The sequence below is a fragment of the Athene noctua genome, chromosome 17, assembly GCF_965140245.1.
Source record: "Athene noctua chromosome 17, bAthNoc1.hap1.1, whole genome shotgun sequence".
NCBI classification, from domain to species: Eukaryota; Metazoa; Chordata; class Aves; order Strigiformes; family Strigidae; genus Athene; species Athene noctua.
In genome coordinates this window covers 8317033-8340243 of record NC_134053.1, presented here as the reverse complement: position 1 = coordinate 8340243, position 23211 = coordinate 8317033, and the positions used below count along the sequence as shown (strand labels likewise).

At 42.5% G+C, this 23211-nt stretch overlaps 1 protein-coding gene across 11 annotated transcripts in view; it reads right to left on the bottom strand.

Annotated features, from left to right (window-relative positions):
- Positions 1–23211, bottom strand: part of FBRSL1 (fibrosin like 1) — a 550917-nt gene that overhangs the window by 294620 nt on the left and 233086 nt on the right. For 7 of the 11 annotated variants that reach the window (XM_074920676.1, XM_074920683.1, XM_074920677.1 and 4 more), the window contains exons 3-4: positions 11431–11532; positions 214–249 (exon numbers count right to left, since the gene is read on the bottom strand). In XM_074920676.1, coding sequence (XP_074776777.1) covers positions 214–249; positions 11431–11532 — 138 coding nt within the window. The remainder of the gene's footprint in view (positions 1–213; positions 250–11430; positions 11533–23211) is intronic. The other 4 variants (XM_074920680.1, XM_074920685.1, XM_074920686.1 and 1 more) reach the window with 2 other exon arrangements.

The window sequence follows — 23211 nt, the reverse complement described above, 5'->3', positions numbered from 1 at the left end:
CCCCAGACTCTTAATGCGCTCTCACATGTCAGGGCTATCCCCTGCCAGGTGCATGTGCTGTACTCTATACATATATATATAGGGATAGTGCTGTACTCTAACCCTATCTTTATGTTCTGCATTTCTTTCATGTCAGTGGATATGCAATAGGTAGTGTAAACCTCTGCAATCAACATCAACAGAAGTGAAAGAATTAGCTGTAAAATGACTTACGGAGTAGCCTCTTCCTGAAAGCGATTGAGCAGAACTCTGTGGGAGGAAACAATATGCCACAGTAAGTAATGCAAGCGATTCTGCGTAATGTAAGATAAGAATCATTTTGCGATTCCCTCCCCCAGCCCAGTATTCCTTAGGGGAAAACTTCACAACCAGAGTGCCTCAAAAGATCTTCTGACATTCTGTGTGCTGCCACAGGAGTAACAGCAAAAGAGCATTTCCAGGTGAGGACTCCGGGGCTATTTCAGCCAAGGGTTTCATAAGCTAGAGCAGGGCTTCGACAGCACCTCCCAACTAAGGTACAAGCTCTCAGCATGGGATACGTCTTCACAGCAGCAGAGCACGCAGTTTGAACCATCCCATCATCTACACGTTTTCAGACTCTTCAGCGCGTAACGGCAGCTTCCAAGAACAGCACATGTGTGTAAGGATGGTCTCCTGAATCAGGGCTGCACATTTTGCCTCATCAACTCCAACTTTCAATCATGTAACCATATACCCCACTTTCCATTCCCCTCTGTGAATTCATGAGCCTCCAAGCCTTCCCTGCTGCTGTATTACCGTATGACAACTCTATCTGAAACAACAATAGCAGCAAAGCACTAATTTATCATCTCTCAGAGCTTTAATAAGCATTCTGTCCCTTTTGAATAAGTTAAATTACATTGTTTACTTCTGCTCTTCATTTCAGCTCCTCCTGTTCCTTTCTCTACCACATCCTTACCTCTTTCACACACTGCCAAATCATTTGGTTTTTTTCCTTTTCATTACACCATCTCCAGTCACTTGGATCTCTTTCCCTTCTCTATGACCCAAGACTGTCAAGCTGCTGTTTTTCACTGGCAGTGGCTTTCTCAAAGCAGCTAAATGAATTCCACCTCTATCTACAGCTGCTGCTATATGCCTTCTTTTCGGAAATTAAAAAGAAGCTGGGAACAGCGGTGGCATATGACACCACATGACCCAGCAAGTACTCTGCAGGCCAATTTCCAAGTGTGATTTATAATCATGATGCCCTCGCTACGTGATTTTATTAAACAAGATTCAGGGAGTGTTAGCAGTCCCGTTTCCAAGACTGATGTTCTAGTGGGTACCAAAGCTTGAACAAAAATACTGAATTGTTGCAGGCTGATCTTGAGGATGGTTTGTCTTTTTGCAGCAGCACCAGAAATTATCGTGTTACTAAATCACCACAACAGCACAATACCCCCAAAGAGATTGATGCAAACTGATTGCAGGCTACTGCAAATACTTGCAATTTTCCACCAGTAAGATAACAGTTCCTTTGTACTCCAGTTTGCAAACCTTTTGATCAAAAGGTACCTAGATACACACAGAAACCTTTCCAGACTTCTGCACTGAATGGAAGACTTGACTGTCTCATTGGTCTGCCCATGCATGCTCTGGGCCACCATCTTACAACTGCCCTAGACACCAGAAAAGCAATTTGCCAGCCAAGTGCCTGTGGAAGAAAGTTTCCAAAGTGAAGAGAGAACAGCAAAGCCCTACAATTAAGCGAGTATGCTGCTGGAGGGAGGAGGGCTCCCCATTAACCACCTCACCAGCTGGCACAGGAACCAGGGTGCCAGATGGAAGAAAAGCTGTGGCACAGCTCTTCACAGGTCTTACACACAGGTCTGCAGCCAGTGTGCAGCCGGGTGCCAGCCCCCGTCCCTGGCATGCAACACCTGCACCTCTGTCCTGCTGTAGCTCAGGAGACCTCTGTTCTGCAGGAGAAGGACAGCTCTCACAGGGGAGTCCGAGAGAGCAATAACAAACCACTAACAGCGTTTAACTTTCTGCCTTTACATACTGCACATTGATTTGGCCTCTGCTTTCAAACACTACAAAGAAGTAGAGAGTTATTTATAAATCTCTTTAATGTAAACTGCCCAGAAATAAAGATGTGGACTGCTGAAATGAAGGGCAGTAGCATTTATCTTTGTTTTTGAGAAACCAAGACAATCCCATCTGTCCCTCTTTTTACAAACAACCCCAAATGAGTCATGGAATTCAGCCTTGTATAGAAAAGAGGTTAATAACAATATCCTGCTATCTACATAAGTGTGTTGAACAGCTGAACATAATTACCTGTTCTGACACTTTGCATAGCTTGATCAGGCAGTTCACCCAGAGTACACACAGAAATGAGGAGAGGGCAAATTACCTGCTTGGAGAGGCAGGAGAAGGAAAGGAGAAAGGGTGGCAGTTCTCACTCTCTCCACCCCCACAATCAACTCAGATTTAACAAAGATTGACAAGGTCTAACAAATTGGAAATAATAACCAAAAACAGAAACAAGAGGTTTCATTAGAAGCTTCTCTCTAGGGAAACAGCCTCTCAGAGCATTTTCACTTTAACAGTTATTTTCAAGCTTTGAGTTTTGTGCATGCCCAAAATATTTTCCTGGGATGGAGCAGACCCTTGGACAACAAACTCAAACATGCTAACAACAGACCTGCTTTTCTTAGATAACTTTCAGGCATCTCAAGCTGTTCAAGAGCCCCAGGAATCTGCAGACCACTGATTTAAAACCACTCAGCAAAACCCAATAAAACCAGTTGCTGAATAAAGTGCTCATCAGAAATAATTACAATTTACTTTGGTATTTCTCACATCTAAGAACTTCTTCCTTCCTTGTAAGTTTTAACATTAAATTTCCTGGAAATCGGGGGGGGGGGGGGGGGGAAAGAGATGTTTTTTCCCCCCACTCAGGATTTTTATTGCATGTATAAAGTTAGTAACTGGTGAATATTTTGGATTCAACTCATAAAATCCCTTCCAACAGTTATGCACAGCCATGTCCCACACTCTCCAGAGCTGTTTGCATGCATTTTTCTGCACATCTAACAAACTGCTATTGCTTTCTTGGTTAGCTGGGAACACTGCGGGCTCTTTAGGGGGATCCATACCAACTGCCACATGTAGAGACTTTGAAAGCCCCAGCTAAGATCAGCTATGAATGCCAGAGCAGAACAGTTTGCGTGCAACTGTGTTAGATGTTCCTAAAGAAAAAAAATCTTTGGGGGTTGATATAAACATAGCTCAATCCATATGTCTCCATATCAAGATCAAATAAGGAGAAAAGTAATCAATTGTGGCTGCAAATATAAGAAATCTTAGTGGAAGTTTAACTTGGCATCTAACCAAAGTTGAAGAAACCTCCTTTGACTATGAATGAGTGCTTGTCTGGCAAGAGCAGATACTGGGGCAAATCTTCAGCTGGAATGACTTACAGAGGCTCTTACCTACAGGATAGGAGCACTTACATGGAGGGCTGTCATAAAATTCTTATTCTCAAAATAGTCTATTTGCTATTTTGGTCAATTTTCTCCTTGTCTGAATCCTCAGGCAGCAGGGTACGATGGTCACGGCGGTACACAGCTAACCACATTCCTGTTAGTGCTGCACCAACCAGCACAGCACCTGCCTGGTAGCAGTGGTTCACCCGAGACCAAAACCCAAACCAGCTCTTACTGCTTCAACTCAGGCCCCCAAGCAGGCCCAGTTCTGGCCTTCAAACACTGTCTGAAAAAAGCATCGCAGGCAGGAAAGATGCAGCCAAACATGCAATTCAAAGACACAGGATCGTGACCCGACCTGGCAACTCTCTGCAGCCAGATGCAGAAACAGGTGCTATGTCTTTCCAAAAGCCCCCACGCCCCAAGTGCTGCCTGCTCAGAGCAGGTGGGGGCCAGTGGGCACGCTCTGCCAGCCCTCCGGCGAAGCCACCGCCGCAGACGCATCCATGCCGAGCTTGCAGATGCTGCTCCCGTCGCCTGCAGCTGCCATGTGAAGCAATGCTGAGCAGACCCTCGGGGAGGGCAGAGACTCTCTCTGCCTGACTTGAGCACCAGCTTTTACGCCTCTCACACCTCCTTCAGCACTGTCTGGAATACCCTGAGTTTCTAATGGAGACTGTTACTAGTTAGGGGCAAAATGAGTGTGGTCTGTGCATTTAATGACACATAAGTGGAACTACAGTGCTAGATGGCATTGATGCATAAAGATAAATGGCTTATAATATTTTGCAGATGATGTGCTCTTTTACAACTAAAGATTTTTGGTTCCTTTCAAGCCCAAGGTTAAAAACAAAACCAGACAGCACAGGCAAGACATTTCAGTTATGTCACAGAGTGAATTATTTCTACCTTGGGATAGCTCTCATGTTAATTACACTGGATATAAAAAAATACACCTTTCTGGCAGCAAAGACAAAATCTTACTGTTGAAAGACTCTACTATCCCCCCACTGATGTCCTTGAGAGTTTGAGTTAGACTGCAATCTGCAGCTGTATTTAAAAGATTTTTTTCCTTTATTCCAGATAAACACTGTGATTGCAATTTAGAAAAGAAAATCATGACAAAATCTCACCAATAACCTTCAGCAGGTTTTTCAAGATCGTCTATTAAATTGATAGGAAAAGTTATTTTCCTTGTATAAATAAAAGCATGGCCTTCCACTGCTCTCACGGTGCAAAAGAAAAGACATCCTCTGTTCAGTTTCTTAAAAGCCATTGGGTTATGTACTGAACTAAGCAGACAAAAAGAAGGGCTTTAAAATCCAGTAATAATCAAGGTAACAGGACACCTCAAGCCAGTTCGCCACTCTCAATGGGTCAGGCAAGTTTCAGCTTGGATCTTTTCTATCCTTGATATATGAGCTATCTATAAGGGGATTAGATAAAAGCAGGTGATGGCAGCACAACCACAAAATCAGCTCTTTAGTATTCACTTCCCTCCTTTTTGGCTAAAGGACCTAAATTAACATATTCCAGAAATGTTGAGAGTTCATTCCAGCTTTTCTGATACGTGCCATTTTTGTTGGCTGAAACCAAAAGTATATCAAGTACCTCCAAGTAAGGCATTGAAATAGCCATTATGGGGCAAATAGCTATTCCTATGTGGGCACAGGACAGTACCTCAAAAGCACCTCCTAGCACTATTACTAATGCCACCTCCAGGCTAGCGTGGAAACTGAGCCATGCCTGGTGTCACCCGAGGAGTTCCCAGCAGAGGAGGACACTGTGGCAGACTTCCCAGCTCCTACTGAGTGCCTAATCTTGCCTTGCCAAGTCACAAGCCAAAACTTATCATACAGCCCAATGTCGCAAGTCCGATTTGGTTGATTAGCACTCAGCAGAGTTAATCAATAATACGAAGAGAACTATTTTTTAATTATGTCTTAGAGCATTTGTTCAGGATGAAAACTCTCCTCAGCTTTGCCTGCCTTCCACTATTTCCCAGTTACCCCAAATCTGCAGCCAGACAGGATCGAGGCACAAGGAAGCATGCATGTTTACCCATTCACTTTGTCATTTATAGAACATTCAACAACAGAATATTGGTTCAGCTTTGAACACTGGAGAAATATAGTGATTCCTTTCCAAGCAAGTCCCTTATAAAACTCAAATGTTTTGGAACATGAGGAGTAAGTGGGGAGGAGGGCAAAAAGGGCCAAGGGCAGAAAATATCCCAGACCCTAACAGAGAGTCTCTTAACGCAATTCATTTCCATAGTCACACTCCTGTCTGTTAATACAATAAGTTCAATTGACTTGGCAAAGGTCACAGAGTGCATCTGATGTTCACTTAGCTTAGAAACCAGGACCTGACAAGATAACCACAATACATGATGAATGATTTTGGATGTCATGCAAAACTTGAATGTGTTCCTTCTTTAATTCACTTATTTATTTTATGATGTTGGATAAACAAAGGGGGTTACGCTTGGAAATACTGCAAAACCAATTGAGTAAGGTATCAAAATACACAAGGTCTGAACATCTCTAAATGGCTTGATAACCTACAGGACAGCCAATGGCCACAGACAGCAGAAGGAAAGACTGACCAGGAATGAACGAACTGCATACAGTAAGCCAGGAACAATATAAAAAGACCTCAAATTTCCAAAACGCACGGAACGTGCACAAGTGCTGCTCCCATTCAAACCATCACCCCTTGATCAACTTCACAAAACCTCTCCAGATTTTCTTTCTTCCCAGCTATGCTTTGCTACTTGAAATTTCATGCAAGTCATTACAACTTTGCTCATAACTTCTGCTGCAGTGGTTTTCATGCAAGCATTTGGTATTTTGAAGGACACAAAGATAATACTAGACAGCATGCTGCGGGGACATGGATTTTTGCCTTCAGAAAAATGCGACTTGAAAGTTTCATAACCCTTGCATGTGTACATTCAAACTAGTTTCCCAAAACTCATGGTTTGAGGAGGAGATTTTGAAACTATCCTGTTGCTATCTTTATTTTGCTAAGCTCTACAATGCTTTTATTCCACTCTTCAAACTGCGGATCAGATTCTAGTGTGTTATACGTGGGGAACAAGGGACAGCATGTGCCACAAAGAGTTTGCAGTCGACATGTTGTTATCCCAAGCCTTTAAAAAAATTCCTTCAGTGCACTCAGTAACATTCCTGACTATTGCACTGAGGTGCTACTGGCCTGAGACATGTCAAGCTCTGCTGTCCCACCACACCACCCTGCCCAGAGGCAAGACCAGGCATCCCAAACGTGCCAAAGTTTGCAAAGTAGATAAACATGGACCTGTGGTGTGACTGTGGGCCACTTCTCACTTCAGAGACTCATTTGATCATGCTTCTGGCAAGGTACTTCAGCCTGAGGCACACGAAACGGACCTGAAGCTTTGTATCCAGCTGCTGCTTTAATCCCTTTGCCCCAGGAGGGGAAGTGTGGTACAGAAAGTAGGAGGAAAGGGGGAGATACTGCTTGTGATGGCACACAAAGAAAAGCAGATCACAGTGAACTGTTTGAATTAGAAATCACACAAGTTATTTTGTATTCATCTACCAGAGAGAGAATTTTATATCTAGTCTATACAATATGCTAAACACTTATCAAAGAACATTTAGAGAGAGGAAAATCTCTGCATTTCCTAAAAGACCGCTTTTCGTTTATAATGCTTAAAGAAAAACAAACATACATATGAGGATAGGATGATGGAAAATTAGAAAAGCTAGCCTGGGGGATGGGGGATGAGAAGGAAAAGCTCTGAACAACTTGGTAGCAGCACTTGCTGGTTTTATGCACAGCTGAAGCCAATCCCTTGAAAAGGAGACTTTTGACTCGTAAGTGGCCAGCACCTCTTGCAACATATTTCCTAATCAGTGAGTATTTATGGTCGATATTTTATATTTCCAATTTCCCCCTAAGGGCTCGTGAGAAAGCAGCACACCTGCCAACCTTTTCAGCTGGGCCAATAATTGCCAATTTGCTCTTTGCCTTAGTATATCACTCAATTTAGCCCTGGCTGTGCCCTGCATACATCCTCATTCATCTCTGTGCCCCCATGACAATTAGAGTGTTAGCTTCAGCTAACTAGGGCAACTATTCTACTAGGGTTGGAAGACAATTATTAGTCTATTTTCCCATCTTGTGGCAACAAAATTGAGAATCCATGACAATTACATTCAGCAATTCTGCACTCTGCCGCCTGCGCCCCCTCCTTGCCCCCACCTTCCGAATATTTCAAATTATCACAGCTCTACTACCACATTCAAATTTTCCATGTTCACAGGGAGTGAGGCTTCTATTTAAATGATAATGAGGGACGATCCATTCAATTTAGTGAGGGAGAAAATCCATTAAAAAGCAGGCAGTTCTTAAGCTGATGGGTCAAGAAAAAGATAAAAACCTTTTTTTCTAGCCATTATACAAGGCTCTGTGTGGATTTTTGGACTATTCAGGACATCAGAAAAGATTAGGACCATTATAGAACATGGGGAAAAACCAAAACAAAATGCCCAAGCCTTCCACTTTACTTGGGTCAACACAACAAAATAGCAATATGGCTTATCTGGCTCTTAATTCTCTGGCAACTTCCAATTACCTCACTATGAAAGACAGCAGAGGAAAATCCCATTTTGGAAAAAGTCTGTTGACTCTGTGTTGGTTGCAGAAGACCTGAGAGTACATGTGTAATAGGGATATCAGTAGTAGATTTTAAGGGAATTTTGCATCAACACCGGGAACATAAACAAGTGGCAAATTCCCATCCCCTCTCCCCCACACCACATGATCTGCTGTGCAAACCTGGGCTAAAACTTTTCTGTTTTTCTGCTCCTAAGTTTCATCATTCCAAAGAAGAGACCAACCTCAACAAATCAAACTTCTGCAGCCAGAGATGATTTCACTAGATCATAACAAGCACTTTTTTCCCCAATGACCCATAATAAATGGCACTCAGTGTAATGTCTGGAAAGACGTACTATACAAGACAGACAATTGCTGTCTTTCTATGAAGTTGTAGCACTCTCTCCCCACAGAAGTTTCATTGTGACAAAGAAGCAGCACAAGGCTCTGGGTTTTGTTGTGGACAGACCGATGGCTCTGTGTGTGTGCAAGACATAATCAATCATTTGCTTCAGTTTTCTTTAGAGTGCAATTATTTCACGACAGACCAGGCCACCTCTTGACTTCATGGTCCATTAGAGACTAATGACATGCATTAATGTAAATAAAGAACAACTTGCTGGCATCTCATTGAACAAGTCACCTCAAGAAACAAATCACACAGAGGAGCTAAGCTGTTGATAATAGCACCTTCTAAATGGAGACCGACAATGAAGCTGGAGGGAAGACTCCAGTGCTCCTAAGGTGGCAACGCTGAACGCTATAGCCGACACTTTCATACACATATTTCCCACCACACCTGCTGTGTGCTGCCGTACAGCAGCCAAACCTGCCACCTCCTGCCTCATTTACTCCATTGTTCACCCAAGTTAATAGGGAAAGAGATGGGAGGGAAAGGCAGCATAAAAAACAGTCCTGAAGGCCAAATGCACCAAGAAACAGCAGGAGAGCCACTCAGGGGAGAGCAAGAAACAGCCCAGGTGCCTCCTGCCACAGAGGATCCGTCTGCAAGGACAGGTGGCCATCCCAGCACAGCCCTGTGCTACAGCCTCAATTTGGAACCGCTAACCACAAGGAAAAAAACGTCCCTGTCTTCCATTTATGTCCTTACTGCCCTGTGGCTTTTTAATCCTCAGTGCCACACATCAGGGGTAGTGTAAGTTCAGCTGTACACCATCTATTTAAACAGCATGCAGGGAAGTAGAGCTTCAGAGCCATACAGGGACCAGGCATGGCTGGACAGAAAATCCTGCAAGGCATTGACACTCAGTGGCATGTCGTCCTCTTCTCTCCCCCTTTCCTGCTCCCCCTCTTCAAAACAAAGAAGTCTGCAACCTTATTCCTTTGCACACAAATGGGGAAAACCATCCGATTGCACCCGTGGGACCTTCCTAAGACTTTCTGACAGTCACTAAATAGACTAAAGAACATTTACTAGTACGCGAGGAAGCGTTATACGTAATTAAAGCTAAATTGCACTCGTCAAATAATGAACAAAGAGCATTCTGTGATTCATGAACCTTACTTTTCAAACAGTTTAATTACTAATTTGAAAAATTCTCATTTGCACTGGGTCGCCAGGTCACAAGAACAGCTCCAGCAAAGCTCAGAAGTGTGCCCCGGCCTTCAGGCACTGTCCAATGTCCCCACTGACTAAAAAAGAGCAGAGTGCTTATTTCCTACTGAATTTCACCGGCTGCTGAACTAGCTTTGAAGATTTTTCAGGAATTAGGCACTCGGACTCAATTGCTGCAGGCTCAGCCTGCAAATTTGGGGGCAAAGGCAAAGAAGGAGAAAAAACTGGAAGTGCATCAGCTTAACAAGAAGTTTCCAAGACCACTTAAGGCTTTGACCTAAGCTAATCACTAGGTCTGAATATGTTATTCCTCCTCCACGGCCCCACATTATGGTACAGCAATGCTACCAGGTGCCCCTGCTCACATACCTGTCAAGAGTGGCCAAGGGGAGGAGGAGAGAATTACCTAAGTGTATGTATATATAAAATTATGATCATTATTGACTAATAACACAGTCAAAGATGCCCCACAGCAAGGGAATTTGTCCAAAGGGCCCCCCCCTCACTGACTTTCCCCACTGTGGCGCGTGGGTTCGCAATCCTGGAAGCAGATCACAGGACACGTTATTTTTCTCTTCCTCCCACTGCGTCGGCTGTTTACAGCGCCCCATTCACACTCCAAACATGTAGAGAGAATTTTCCCCCGTCACATTTCCCTGTCAGAGCTGTCAAGCTGAATCCCGCTTTAATCTGCCAAAAGCACTTTTCTGCTGACATTTTTAATAAATACTTTCAGCTTTTAAACACATTTGTGGGAGCCATTTTTTCCCCTTTTTCTCCCTTCTCCTCCTGTAGAATGGGCTCTGAAAGCCTTAATAGCAAATACATTACACTTATCAAAGGCTTTCCCCCCCTCTTCATTTTGCATCCTGAAGCGGAGGTAGTGTTTTCAATTTTAAAGCTAAATTAACTGTCCAATTGAATTTAGCTGGTGTGAGCCGTTTTCTGTGACAGGTTTTAGTTATGAAGCATATTTTACATTAATAGAACTCAACATGAAAACCACTCGCTCTGGGATTTCTGTGGCTTGCCATTGAAATGGCAAATTTAATATTTCAGACATGCTTGTGCCAGCGTTTGATTATTGTTCTTCATTTAAATCTCTCCTAACGGGAAAGGTCCTAATTAGTAAAAAATCATGTTTTAATGAAGGCGAAATGCTAATTGCTAACACAAAAAGCCTTCATATAAAATTATCCCAGCACTGCCATTGATTTCTTGGTGACTCAAAAGCCCATTTGTGTGTTTACACACTAAGGCACCGTTTGCTTTTGTTTTATCATAACATTTCACTCAACGTACCATCGAATTTCCTGAGAGAAAGACAGCTTTCCCCAAAAAACCTTTCATAACTTGGAGGCAGGAAGCATAAAATTAGATGAACTGACTTTGCACCCAAACTACGTGATTATGTGCAGTAGCTAAACCCAAGGATACTGTAAAAAGCTTTTTAACACAACTTCTTTGAGAAAACAAAACAAAACATCAAGCCATTCTTCCCCGAGGAATAACAATTCCATTTTGTTTTCCCATCTCTGATCTTTCGCTTATCATATTATTTGCACCATGATTATAGTGTTTGCAAGGCAGCTCAACCACTTATGCCATAACACTCAATCATGACATAAAAAAAAGTTATTACACAGTGACCTCTGGATGCCAACATTTGTTCAGCAAGATTTATGAAAAGCCATGTCAGCAGCGGGAATTGCTGCAATGAAGCGAGGCTTTCTCCTGAATGGTACTTACATCACTGAGACGGTCCCTTGAGCTGCTCCGCTGAGAGCTTGTGGCCTCCCTGATGCTGTCTTCCTCGCTATTTCTGCCACTTCTGCTTGTAGGGACCTTCATCTAGAGGGAGAAGAAGGAGGGGGGAAAAAGGAGATTTTCAAGCACTGCTCTGCCACCTGTTCCCGAGGTTGCCAACAGCGATTTAGTCAATGTTTCACTCCTATGCCCACGGCACTGTGGAGAGGATGCTTCTGAATGCATGGGGCTTCTCTGAAGTTGTGCTTGACCACGCGTGTCCATATTCCCTTTTGCTAACACATGAGGGAACGGGTGATTTTAGCAATCCTGGAAGCAGGCAAGCTGTGCCAGAGTCCTAGGGCCCAATGCAAGAGGGAAGTGGACAGATAAACCTCCTTCGCTCTTTTCTACTAGCAAACCTCAACTGTGTTTGCAAACCGCAAAAGTGTTCAGCACTACCACTTGCCGCTGGGCCACCACTGACACAATGACCTGGTCTCCAGTTCCTAGTCCAGAGATATGCCTTGGGGCCAGCCCCAGTGACTGCACTGAGAGGTCAGCATGACGGCCAATACCTAAATACCATGAGGGATACTGGCCTGAAACAACTTGCTTGAGATAACACACAAAATCTGAAGTAGAGCATGGTTAACTCTTACAGCCAACACTGGTTCTCCAACCACTAAATCATCCTTCTTTCTTCACTTGAAGTTGTGCTTGTGTTTCTACACAGGTGAGAGGCACCAGTGTTAGAAACCACAGCAACTTTCTGCTCACATCTGCAAAGTGTGTTACGGGGGAGAAGGATAGGACAGATATGTCATTCACAGCTTCATTCCTGGGCTCATTTACTAACAAATTATTCTGCTAATTCCCTTGTGAAATATTGGGTAGAAAGAACTGTTTAATTTATTAATAGGTTCTATTCATATCAGTTTGCTTCTATTTAAATTACACTATTTAAAATGTCGGCTTGTACAAATTAGTACTTTTAATGGCAATAAAATACCCTTGTTTCTTTCTGTCCTGTCTCATTGCAGTCTCAATAAGTAGCAGGGTTTGCTCATGGTGCTCTAACCTCAACACATTCAAGTGGCCTTTCCACTGCAGCACAATCAACACGGGCACTACCTGAGTCCCAGGAGCACACTGATCACTACACTCCCATGGATGCTTCATACCGCTGCCAGCTAAGTGCCCCAAAGTCTATTAATATTTTAATACAATATTCAGGATACTATATGGAGAACAAGCTCCAGTACTCATCCAGTCTGGAGTACACAGCCCTGTATAGGCTTATATAGAAGAAGACAGGGAAAGTATCATTCTTATGTTCAAACAACAGCACATTTCTGATTGAAGTCCTTACTCTGCATGTCTCTCTGCCACCTTACACCTCATCAATACACCTTCTTCCTCAGGATAAGACTCTTAGGCTCAGCCACATTGAGGCGTTAGAAATACAAATTTGCTCACAGCCATCTCATCACACCACCACCCCTCTCTGCATCAGTGTCCTGCCTCATGCATTGTAAACCACCTTTCCGATATGTTGCCCACCTGCAAACTTTTATCAGTACCAATTTTTCATCTTTATTTCTATGTCAAAATGTTCAAACAACACAGCAACAAGAGGCAATCCCTGCTGGGATCTGCTAGAAGCATTTCCAACCAGCAGTGATCCTGCATTTGCAACTACCAGCATCAGGCATAAAGGCAAGAAATAATTCACTTGCAATCCATCATGTTGAATCCACACTGTCTGTTTCCTTAATAAAAAGGCCAATAGCATCAAGCACAGAAATCTAACTATACTACATGAATACTGTGGCCATTATCCATCAAATTTTTAGTCCCACATATAATTAAGTAAATTTGATAAGTTTTTTTTCCTAAATACATAAAATGATTGTCATTCACTTATTTTACTCTTTTTTAGGTCTTTATTAACCAATTGTGATTTCAGCTATCCCATTATCTTGCCTAGGATCAATGCCAAGCCAATCGGACAAATGGTAATACCCTTTGTAATTACAGCCTTTCGAAAACACTGGCACTCCAGCTTTCTTCTGTCATCTGCATCTTCCTACCCTTACTCAAAACCCAACTCTACTGGTTCCCAGTCATCAGTCAGCTCTTCTGAAACTCTTGGATGTAAGGTACCCAACCTGCCAATTTCAAAGCTTCCAGACTCAGCAGGTGCTTTGTTTCTTCCTGAAGTAGGAACCACTTAACTATTGCAGGACAAAATTATAATTTCCCTAAATACAATACAGAAATACCCAATGAATTCTGCAGCTTTCTGATTTCTGATCCATAACCCTAGCACTCCCACCTAGGAACACATCAAAGCCTGTCAAAATTATTACACTTGTGACCTAAACAACTCCTAGACAGCTGCAAATTAGAGGAAAAATAAATTACACCATTCCAAATCCTTTCACCTTCCCAAGCTCAAATGTTCGCCAATATTATTCAAAAGGACTAAACTGCCAGCTGTTTAAAGTTAGCAAAGGCTCACCCAACCAGACTCCAACCTTTTGTTGTTTTTCTTGAGTTACAGTCCGCTCCCAACACCACCTGTTTCTTTTCTCCAAATTTCATTAAAGGAAAACTACACCTACACCCACGGTAACAAATTGAGACAATTTGACCTGACAAGGTCTTGCACGGGCAAGCAAATTAGAAGCATCACTGCTGCCATTAACCTTTCCAAGTAAATATCAATTATTAAACTTGCTGCACTACCTCTGTCCCCAGTTTGCTGCTGTGAATTAAGAGGGTCATCAGCCTTTTTGACAGATCTTGTTCATTTACACCTGCTGCCTGCCAGCAGGGGAGCCCGCACACCCGCGGCCCGAGTGCTGAGCCAAGCTGCCTTAATTCATCAGTAATTACCCTAATGAGCCACATGCAGGACCCAACTAGGAGGACAAGTTGTTCTGCTAAATGGATGCATTGGTTTCACGGGCACTCTCTGCAGACCTAGGTATTAGCAAACTGGTCAAAAGCTTCTTTCCCAAAGTTGCTTCTGGTTTGGCTGCTTGATTTCTAGTGATTTTCTCTAGGTGTTTTTGCTTGAGTTGCAGAAATTCCTCCTGACCATGTTCCCTGATTGAGCTTTACCATAACTGGTAACTGGTTTCCTCCCCCTTTGAAAAGGTTATTACTTTTTTTTAGACTTCACAAAGGCTCTGTGGGCCAGAGGTGAGGTAGGCTCCCAGCCCCAGCCTGGGGATGTCATGGTCACCCCGGCATGGAATAGACCCAAACAAGCAACTCCTCAAATTCATACACAAAACACACTATATCCTCTTCTACAACACACTGCCAGAGACTTACACAGACATTAGAGCAACATCAATCACCATCATTAAATACCTCAGGTAGAAGAGCCAAATAACCCATCTAAACGTAGGCTTAAGAAGGGGAGGACTGTCAGAGAAGCTGCTTTCCCACGTGGATAAACCTGCCCTACTACTGTTACAGAAAAACATTAAAATCGCTAACAAGCAGCATTTAGGAAGGAACCCCCTCTTCAGCTTTTTGACTTTGCCTGTCTGAAAGTACCCACACAGCCCGCTGCTATTTTCTGCTTTGACAGCAGCGAAGGCCCTGCTCCAGGCCCTGCCAGACGGCATTTTCCAGTCAGCGTAACAGAGCCGAAACAGAAGCTCAGGAAGCAGCAGGTAGAAGCATATGTGGGCCAAATCTGAGTATCTTTGATCGCATTGCCTTTAAGTGTCTACTCAAAATATTTTAGGAGTCATCTGAGAAGCAAAAAGTCTCAAAATAACCCCAATGCCCAAAGCTGAGCAAGAGAGATTCTTGAGAGGTGCTGCTCAGCCTCATCTCCTGAGGTTTGGGGGTGGTGGGAGGGAATCTTTTCTTAAATATAGGTTGACTACTGTGTCACTTCAGGACAGCTAAGCTGGAACAAAGAAAAAGGCACAAGGGAACAACTGAAGTTATTTGGTAATTTATCTCTTCCAAAGGCCAAATCCTGCTCTCATCAAAATCCCAAGTCAGCAAGACATTCATGTCAGTATGTATTCACTGAAACATTAAATAGATGCCAGAGTTTTGCTCAAGCAAAGACTATTTCATCACTGAAGTTAACAGAATTCTCCAAAAGCATTAATTAAACCCAAGGCTGCTTAAAAACCAGACCAATGCAGCCTCCGACAAGATAAATAACACACCTGACAACACCACATACTGCAGAGAAAAGCTGGTGGTAGTCAACCCTGGCTATCTGCAATAGCTATGGTTCAGTTTTTACCACAAACTACAGATTTGTGCTTGAGAACATGAAAGACACCGTTTCCAGCTCTGTGGGAGCAGGCCAGCACTGCAGAGCGGGCTGACTTGGCAAGGAACAACTGGGGGCAAGGTACAGAGGGTTTGTAAGGCCATGATCAATTTGCATGCTGCAGGTGCTCGCGGACAGTCCCAAGCCACGTTCAGAGCCAAGAATTATGAACCTTGCGCTGTTGGACATCATGTAGCATGATTAAATATCATAACTCATTCCGGTAATAACTCCAGCTCTCATTAAAGTCCAGTTCTGCTATCCTGGACTGCTGCTGCCTTTTCATCTCTCCCATCCAACTTCCCCCTCCCTACTTCTTCTTACGGGGCAAGAGCGGAAGAATATGTGAATGGGCAGAACAGGTCTTGCTTCCCTAAAAAGGCTTTTTCATTACCACTGTGCTGGCTCTCAGCCCCTGCTTTTTAATCATAATAGATCAGCCTGCTCTCCATTTACTTAAGCTTTTCTGATGTCAGAAGAAAGCACATTTTTATTTGGCGCACCTATTTTCAAATCACGGGCACGCTGCCCCTGCTCATTATTAATAAATACACTTCGATTTATCACAAGCTCCGTTTGAGTGCCACGGGGAGCCTGGGGCAAAAGGAGACAAATTCTTTTCTTAAGTTGTTCTGAAAGGTGCTGGGCTTCCCGACCCTCACCCCCATTAACCCAGCACAGCTAGTGCGCTCCTACTGGGAGCTCCACGGCTTGCGCAGCGGCAAACTCGGACTGATCTTGTGCCATCTCAATATATTTGTTCATTATCTTGCGCACACACAGAAGCATTTGGAAATGTACTCGGGGCACAGGCCAAATTGAATCATCTGCCTTCATTTTCCACACGATCTGAAGCTACAGCTGCTACAACAGGCTGTGGGATTTTTATTTTCCTTCCTTAACAGTTTTTTTTCTCGCTCTTAAAGTCACAGCAGTCTGATTTTAAACCTCTTGCCATTGCTTGGGTTTGTGTCTACTTTTTACAAAATGGGTCCTGCATACACACATGGTAGGAAAAGAAACTCTCAACAACCTCCCTCTGTGCTGTTCTGAAGGCAAGACAGAAAGCAGCGCCCTCCAGGAGAGACATATTTCAAATATTCGTCTCAGAGATGCCTGTTCTGGTGGCTCAGATGCATCTATTAATCCACTAATCCTCTCACCTCTGCCAGATGACAAGTGCCGGCAGGAATGGCACCCACCTACTTCGTGCTACACTTGGGAAGCAGGGCATGGTCCCAAAAATACAAAGCAGCCCTTCCACATCAGAAGGGGCAAAGAGCTCCACAAAGCCCTGAGCCAAGTTGCCTCCTTTCAGGAACACATTAACTTCTGGAGAAAAAAAGTTTAATTCCTTTTTAGAGGTCTGGAAGATCAACTTTCATTTGTCCTGAGAGAAAGGACAGACCAAACACAACCTTCAGATTTAGGACTTTACTGACTTCATAGCAAATCTATTTTGGCAGAAGCTACTTAGAGATAAGTAGGTACAGCTGAGAGGTGTCCAAGTCCCAGAATTTAGGTCCAAGCTTTCAGATTGCCAGAGAGAGAGATGAATCCACCTTATCACACTCATCTATCTAAACTAATGCTGCTGAACACCATTTACATCTCATCAGCGTGTAATGACTTTATCATCTGGTCTGCCAAAGGACCCTTTTACAACTGTTTCTATAGGGTCAATCTAAGGAAGAAAAATTTTCTGCAGATAACATTTCATACTAACAAAGATTATGATTCCCCATGGCTACAAGACTTGTTAAGAGCAACTGTTCCAAAAACTTACCAAAACTAATTGTATGGCCTGTTCCCTTCTCAACAAACATGAAAATGATGCTTAAACAATATTTTGGGAAGACTTTTTTGCTAACATATGCTTGCATTTTATTATCAACTCCCAGATAAGCTCATGTTTCTCTTGGTTAGACTATCAACAGTAGCAGCTTTCTGCAGCAGGAGACAGTAAACTGCCTTAATAAATACAAATGGACAATTTAATTAAAATATATTGGAGACTTGGAAAAAGTACTATTTGTGGATGAAGCAGTCTGTTAAGGGATTGCACTCAAGGCTAGTTCAGTGTATTTTAACCAGGCAACAATAAGTGGCAGTGAAACATACTGCACAGAGCTCTACCCCAATGATTAAAGAGCACGCTGAAATTATAAACGTCTGTTTTCCAGAAGGGGGAAAAAAAAGTCACCCAGTTGCCTCTGGTTTTAATGCTTGAAACAAAACAAACCATTTGGCTTTAAAAATGTACTTCTTTAAACCTGAAAAGACCCATGTATCAAAACAAGGTGGAATCAGCTAAACACATTACTTCTGACTTGTTTCCTTGAAAATCCAGCCTTAATGCATGCTAACAAAATTTATCTATCCCAAGCATACCTCATAATGAGATCAACTGGGAAAAATATCAGGCTTGTTTGTATATTTTATACTTGCTCTAACTTGGCAGTTTGGAGATTATGTATTCCCCAGGTCCCTCCTTAAATCGTTTCACACGCTGCAATTTGATTTTCTTTGCTTGCCCTTTTCCACAATTTTTTTGATACATTTTATTGAGTTCTGGCTCAGAGGGAAACGTTCCCTTTGAATTAAGGGTGCAATCATTTTTTTTCCTCTAAATAAGGGCATATGGCATAGAAAGCAATGTTATGGTCCGAGGATTTTATGATTGAAGTAGGACTCATTTTAAAAAATGACACTAGCATCAGGTTAGATTAGGGTAGTTTTTCTAATTGGGTGGTGCTGCTGTGGATGTTGTGATCGGCTATCTCAGTTATAATTCATTTTAAATATGACATATCCATTTTTACTTACTGTGATGAAGAGGAAAACAGCAGTATTGTTAAGTTATGATACAGAAGGAAATTAGTCCTTTTAAAAAAAAAACCAAACCAACCACATTCATTCAGAAAGTTGTATGAGTTTATAAATTTGACTGGTGTGCAGACTTCTGGTTTCTAATCTGGCTTACCTGTTTCCTCTGGATAAATTACTTAAATAACCTAGCATTGCAGTGTAGCAGTCTGTAACATGTTGGTTAATTTTCACCTCTCTCTGGGATGCAGAGAAATTGAACTAATGTTAGCAGAGGATTTCTGTGCTTAGAAGCTGTCAGAGTTGCCTGCTACAGGAAGGCAAGTACAACAACTTACTGTAATAAAAAGTAGTGTTAGTGCAAAAATCAAAATACTTAAAAGCTATTGCTAGTTTCTCAGCTACCTGAGTAACATTAACTACTCATTAATAACATAACTTTTTTTATTAATTCTTGCAACTAATCATAAAGGTCATCTTACATTTTTAAAAACAAATGAAAACTGAGCTCATCTGGTACGGTCCATTGCCTTTGCAGTTCTTGAAAGAGTTCCTGTATGGCGCTCTGATAAGCCAGGTACCATACTACGATGATTTTAGCCTTCTGAAAGACACTTCTCCAGGTCTGGTCTTGTATCTCACTCTACCCTGTCGTACATACTGCTAGCGATAAAAAGCACTTCTCACGCTGTGACTGCAGTGGTGCATGGCAGCCCCAAGCTTTCTGCAGTGCTCACACAGACTCTGCTGAACATTGGTGGACTTGTTTTGCTTTTCTAAATACCTAACTAGAGAGAAACTACATTCGATCTCACAGTTTTTGAGTGGTGCAGCCAAAAGAGCGGGCCAGTGCCCTTTGGAGACTGGAAAAGCCTTTTTCATTAGTGCCCAGCACAGAGAGGCCATAAGGAGCATCTGGGTTGGCAATTCTGCAGCTCAACTGATGCACTGGAACTGCCGCAAAGATTTTTCACAGCTTCTTGGCTGGCAGGTGGCCGCGGCTGGGGAGCAGAGCCGGCACCACTTCCCTGCGACGGCCTGCGCTCTCAGGATCGGGAGACTCACTGTGATACGAGAGCTAATGCTTATTTTGGAAAAGAGCTGGTGCTTAAGCAGGCAAAACTGCTCGATTTTACAGCTGCCATCAGGCCTGCATAGCAAACTGCACTCTGCATGCCCCCAGCCGTACTTGGCAGATGGTAGTAGACAGCTGGGAAAATCTGGGTTTGACATACGTCAGTGATAAACTGTGTCAGTGTAGACCTGCTTAGGTTACAGCTAGCTAGCGTGTGTGCAGGAGTGAGACTTTGACTGGTGAAGGGTAAATAGCATTCCTAACCAATTTAGCTAAATGCTGCCTTCCACAACAGGGTCCTCGGGGCTGTCTGGAGAGGCAGTCTGGAGAGGCAGGCAAGGCGATAAAGGGGTAACATGCAATTTTGAGATTCGTGGGCTACGGAACAAAACCAGCACAACACATAACGCAACAGTGCCCACCACCCATGATGATTTATCAGGTCCTACTGCCAGGAAAAAAACATCAGGATTCCCCACACTCTCTCAGTGAAGAAAACACTGAGAAATCAAATAAACATATTGGGGCATCTTAATCTGTGTATATAAACAAATGAAGGCACCTGTAAGCACCAAAAAAAAAAAAAAAAAAAAAAAAAGACACACACACTACTTGGTGACTGAAGAGGAGCAGCCTGTAAAGCTGGGATGTGACAACGAAACCACAGCTGGACAAGGGACAGACATAATCACCATCAAAAAGGCCTAATAATTACTGCACCAGCTGTAATGCTCAACCAGAATCGGATGCCCTAACTAGACTTTAATTTAGTGACAGGCCTAAAGGAATAGCATCCAGTAAATACTCCACAAGAGAGCTGAAAGCCTCTGAGCAAGTTACAAAATAAGATTTGTAGCTTCAAGTTTCACATTAAGGTGATTCAGACCTGTGGTTCTCGGTTATAAAATGCCATCCAGTATGCATCAAAATAGAAACTGATTTTGCACTTGTTTTTTTTTGTGATGGGAAAGAAATGGATATGCTAAGGATCAGCTCAGGACTCTTACAACTGGTGCATCAAGTGTTACCAACAGCAGTGCAGCTAACCATATCGAAAGGATCACTGCAAGGGAAGTAACTCCAAGCAGGACAGAGGTGTGATTGACTAAGCATCTATTTAGCAAGGAGAGAGCTGTGTTCAGCTGGAGCCAACGGACTAAATCAGGCTGAGTTTACACAATGCTTTTAAACACCATGTAGGAGGCAATCAGAATTGACAGCTTTAACACTGCTGCCATCTATGCATATAGATACCATCTATTAAAGGCTAATATCAACAGCTGTGATGTTCACAGCAAAAGTAGATTTAATATACATATTAAATTGTCCAAAGCTGCAGGAGATGTTTCAAAATATATTAGGAAATTCAACCAAGAAAAATATCTCTGTACACTACAGTATTTCTCTTCTAGTAATACTACCCACCAAAAGCAAGGGTTTTGAATCGAAGACAAAAAAGGTGATTATAACCTTCAAAAATTATTTTAGTAAGAGAAGATCCCAAAAAGCAAGGTAAACACATCACTAATGATATCAGGCAAAACACCCAATGCAGTTCTGCTTCATCCTTGGGAAGAAAACAGACTCATTCCTCAGCCTTCTGATAACAGAAGGAAGATATCAGACAACATTTCCTAAGAACAAAATCCAGACCTACTGCACAAACCCTAGAATGGGAGATCATGTGCACACAGGTATTTTAATAGGTCTTGGAATAGCCACTGAGAAAGCTGAAAAAAGTCAAGTATTGGAGAGATATTTCAAAGGAACAACCAGGACTGGATGGGCAGCTATAGGCACACTGCTATGATACCAGGCTTAAACGGAAGAAAAAAACCCGCAATACTCAATTCAATGAATGAACTAAACTATTTCAGTCAACAAGGTTTTCTGGAAAATTGATGTTCTTGAGTAAGCCTGGTTTCATTTCTTTGATAAGTCTGGTTGAAAAGGAAACTGGATAAATGTGATACATTTAGGATTCTTGATGCACTCCGATGTTTTGATGCAAGACATTCTGATAAAAATTAGTGCTATACAAATGCCAATAAAGCATATTTTAAGCAGGGAACATATCAGCTAAGTTCTCAAAAAGCAGTGTCAATAAATAATCATTAGTGTTTGCTACAGAAGGTAAAAGGATTTAAACAAGTCTTGCAGTTATTCAATAGTTCCATCAATATCTTAGAAAAATATTATCAAAGGCACTGCAGATAAAATTCATAGATGCCAACAATACCTGTTTAGAAATAAATGAGAGGAGGGGAAGGCAGTTTTAAGCAGCAGCTCAGATTGCTTGAAAAACACACCTCATTAGAAAAAACATACGATTATGAGGAATGAAGGCAGCTGCCTGCAGCTGCTACAGAAAAGAGACTACATTGCTGAACAGAGGTGCTCGGGAAAAGCTGGGAGGGTCACAGTGGACAAGCACCTCCATATGATCTTCCAGCATAATGCTGCAACCAAAGGGAACTAATCCAGTCCCTGAGTGAGGGAAGAGAGGTGACTTTCTCTTGGATACAGCATTGACAGAAATGATTTTGGAAGGCTGGCTTGGTCTACAGGCTGCCCAGTAAGACAGCAAGGCAAAGCTCTTCTCAACTGACAACCCACAGCAGCTAAAGTCTAATCTGTAGTACAAACTTGGATAGTTGTCCTGAATTGCTCCAAGTCTTTCTTATGTGGATCACAGAGATCAATCAAACTGCCATGAGAAAAAGCAAAAATTGCCAGCAGTTATCCAGGTGTGATGCACTGCAGATCTCTCCTTACTTAGAGCTGGGAACAAAAGTTACCATCCTGATGCTGCTTGATGGCAGAGGAGGATTTTATAATGGCATCCTACAAACCCTGTGGGTTCTGGTCCGTAGTTCAAGGCAGGGACAAAAGCATCCACAATCTCGCTCAACAATTCACTCAAACCCTTCAAGCATCCCATGCGAAAACCCCATGCTTAGTACAGTGGGGTTTCAAATTCATTACTAGGACTCTGAGGCACCACAATAACACAATTAAAACACCACCAGATGTGTGTCATATAATACATGTTAAAAAAAAAGAAAAGACATACTGTGTGCAGATACAACAACAATTTGCTGTTCAAATTAATTCAGGAATCAGTACCATCCCTATAAACCCAATATATAAAACATATGCTACTGTAGGCATGCATAAATTGCGTACTATTTTTTCCAGATAAAGCTACACATGCAATTAATAAAGTGAAAAAACAAAATAAACAAAGTAAATAAATAAATAAATACAAAGGGTGCCCAGGGAACGATGAAATTTACAGAAACTGTTGTCAAAGATCACAGCACTGAGCAGACAGAGCCGCAAGCTCATGCCCTACCCTCAGCAGCACAGTCACACCCTGGCCTCAGCTCATCTGAACAGGGAACTCGGAAATGGACACCAAACAGAGACACAACCACTATTTTTTGCCCAGCACTGGCATAAGGTTAAGCTAGAGTGGCACAGTTTAAATCACAGAAGACAGCAACAGTCTTTCACATACACAGGATTAGACCTAATATCGCATGTTTTCAGTCATTCCATGAACCAG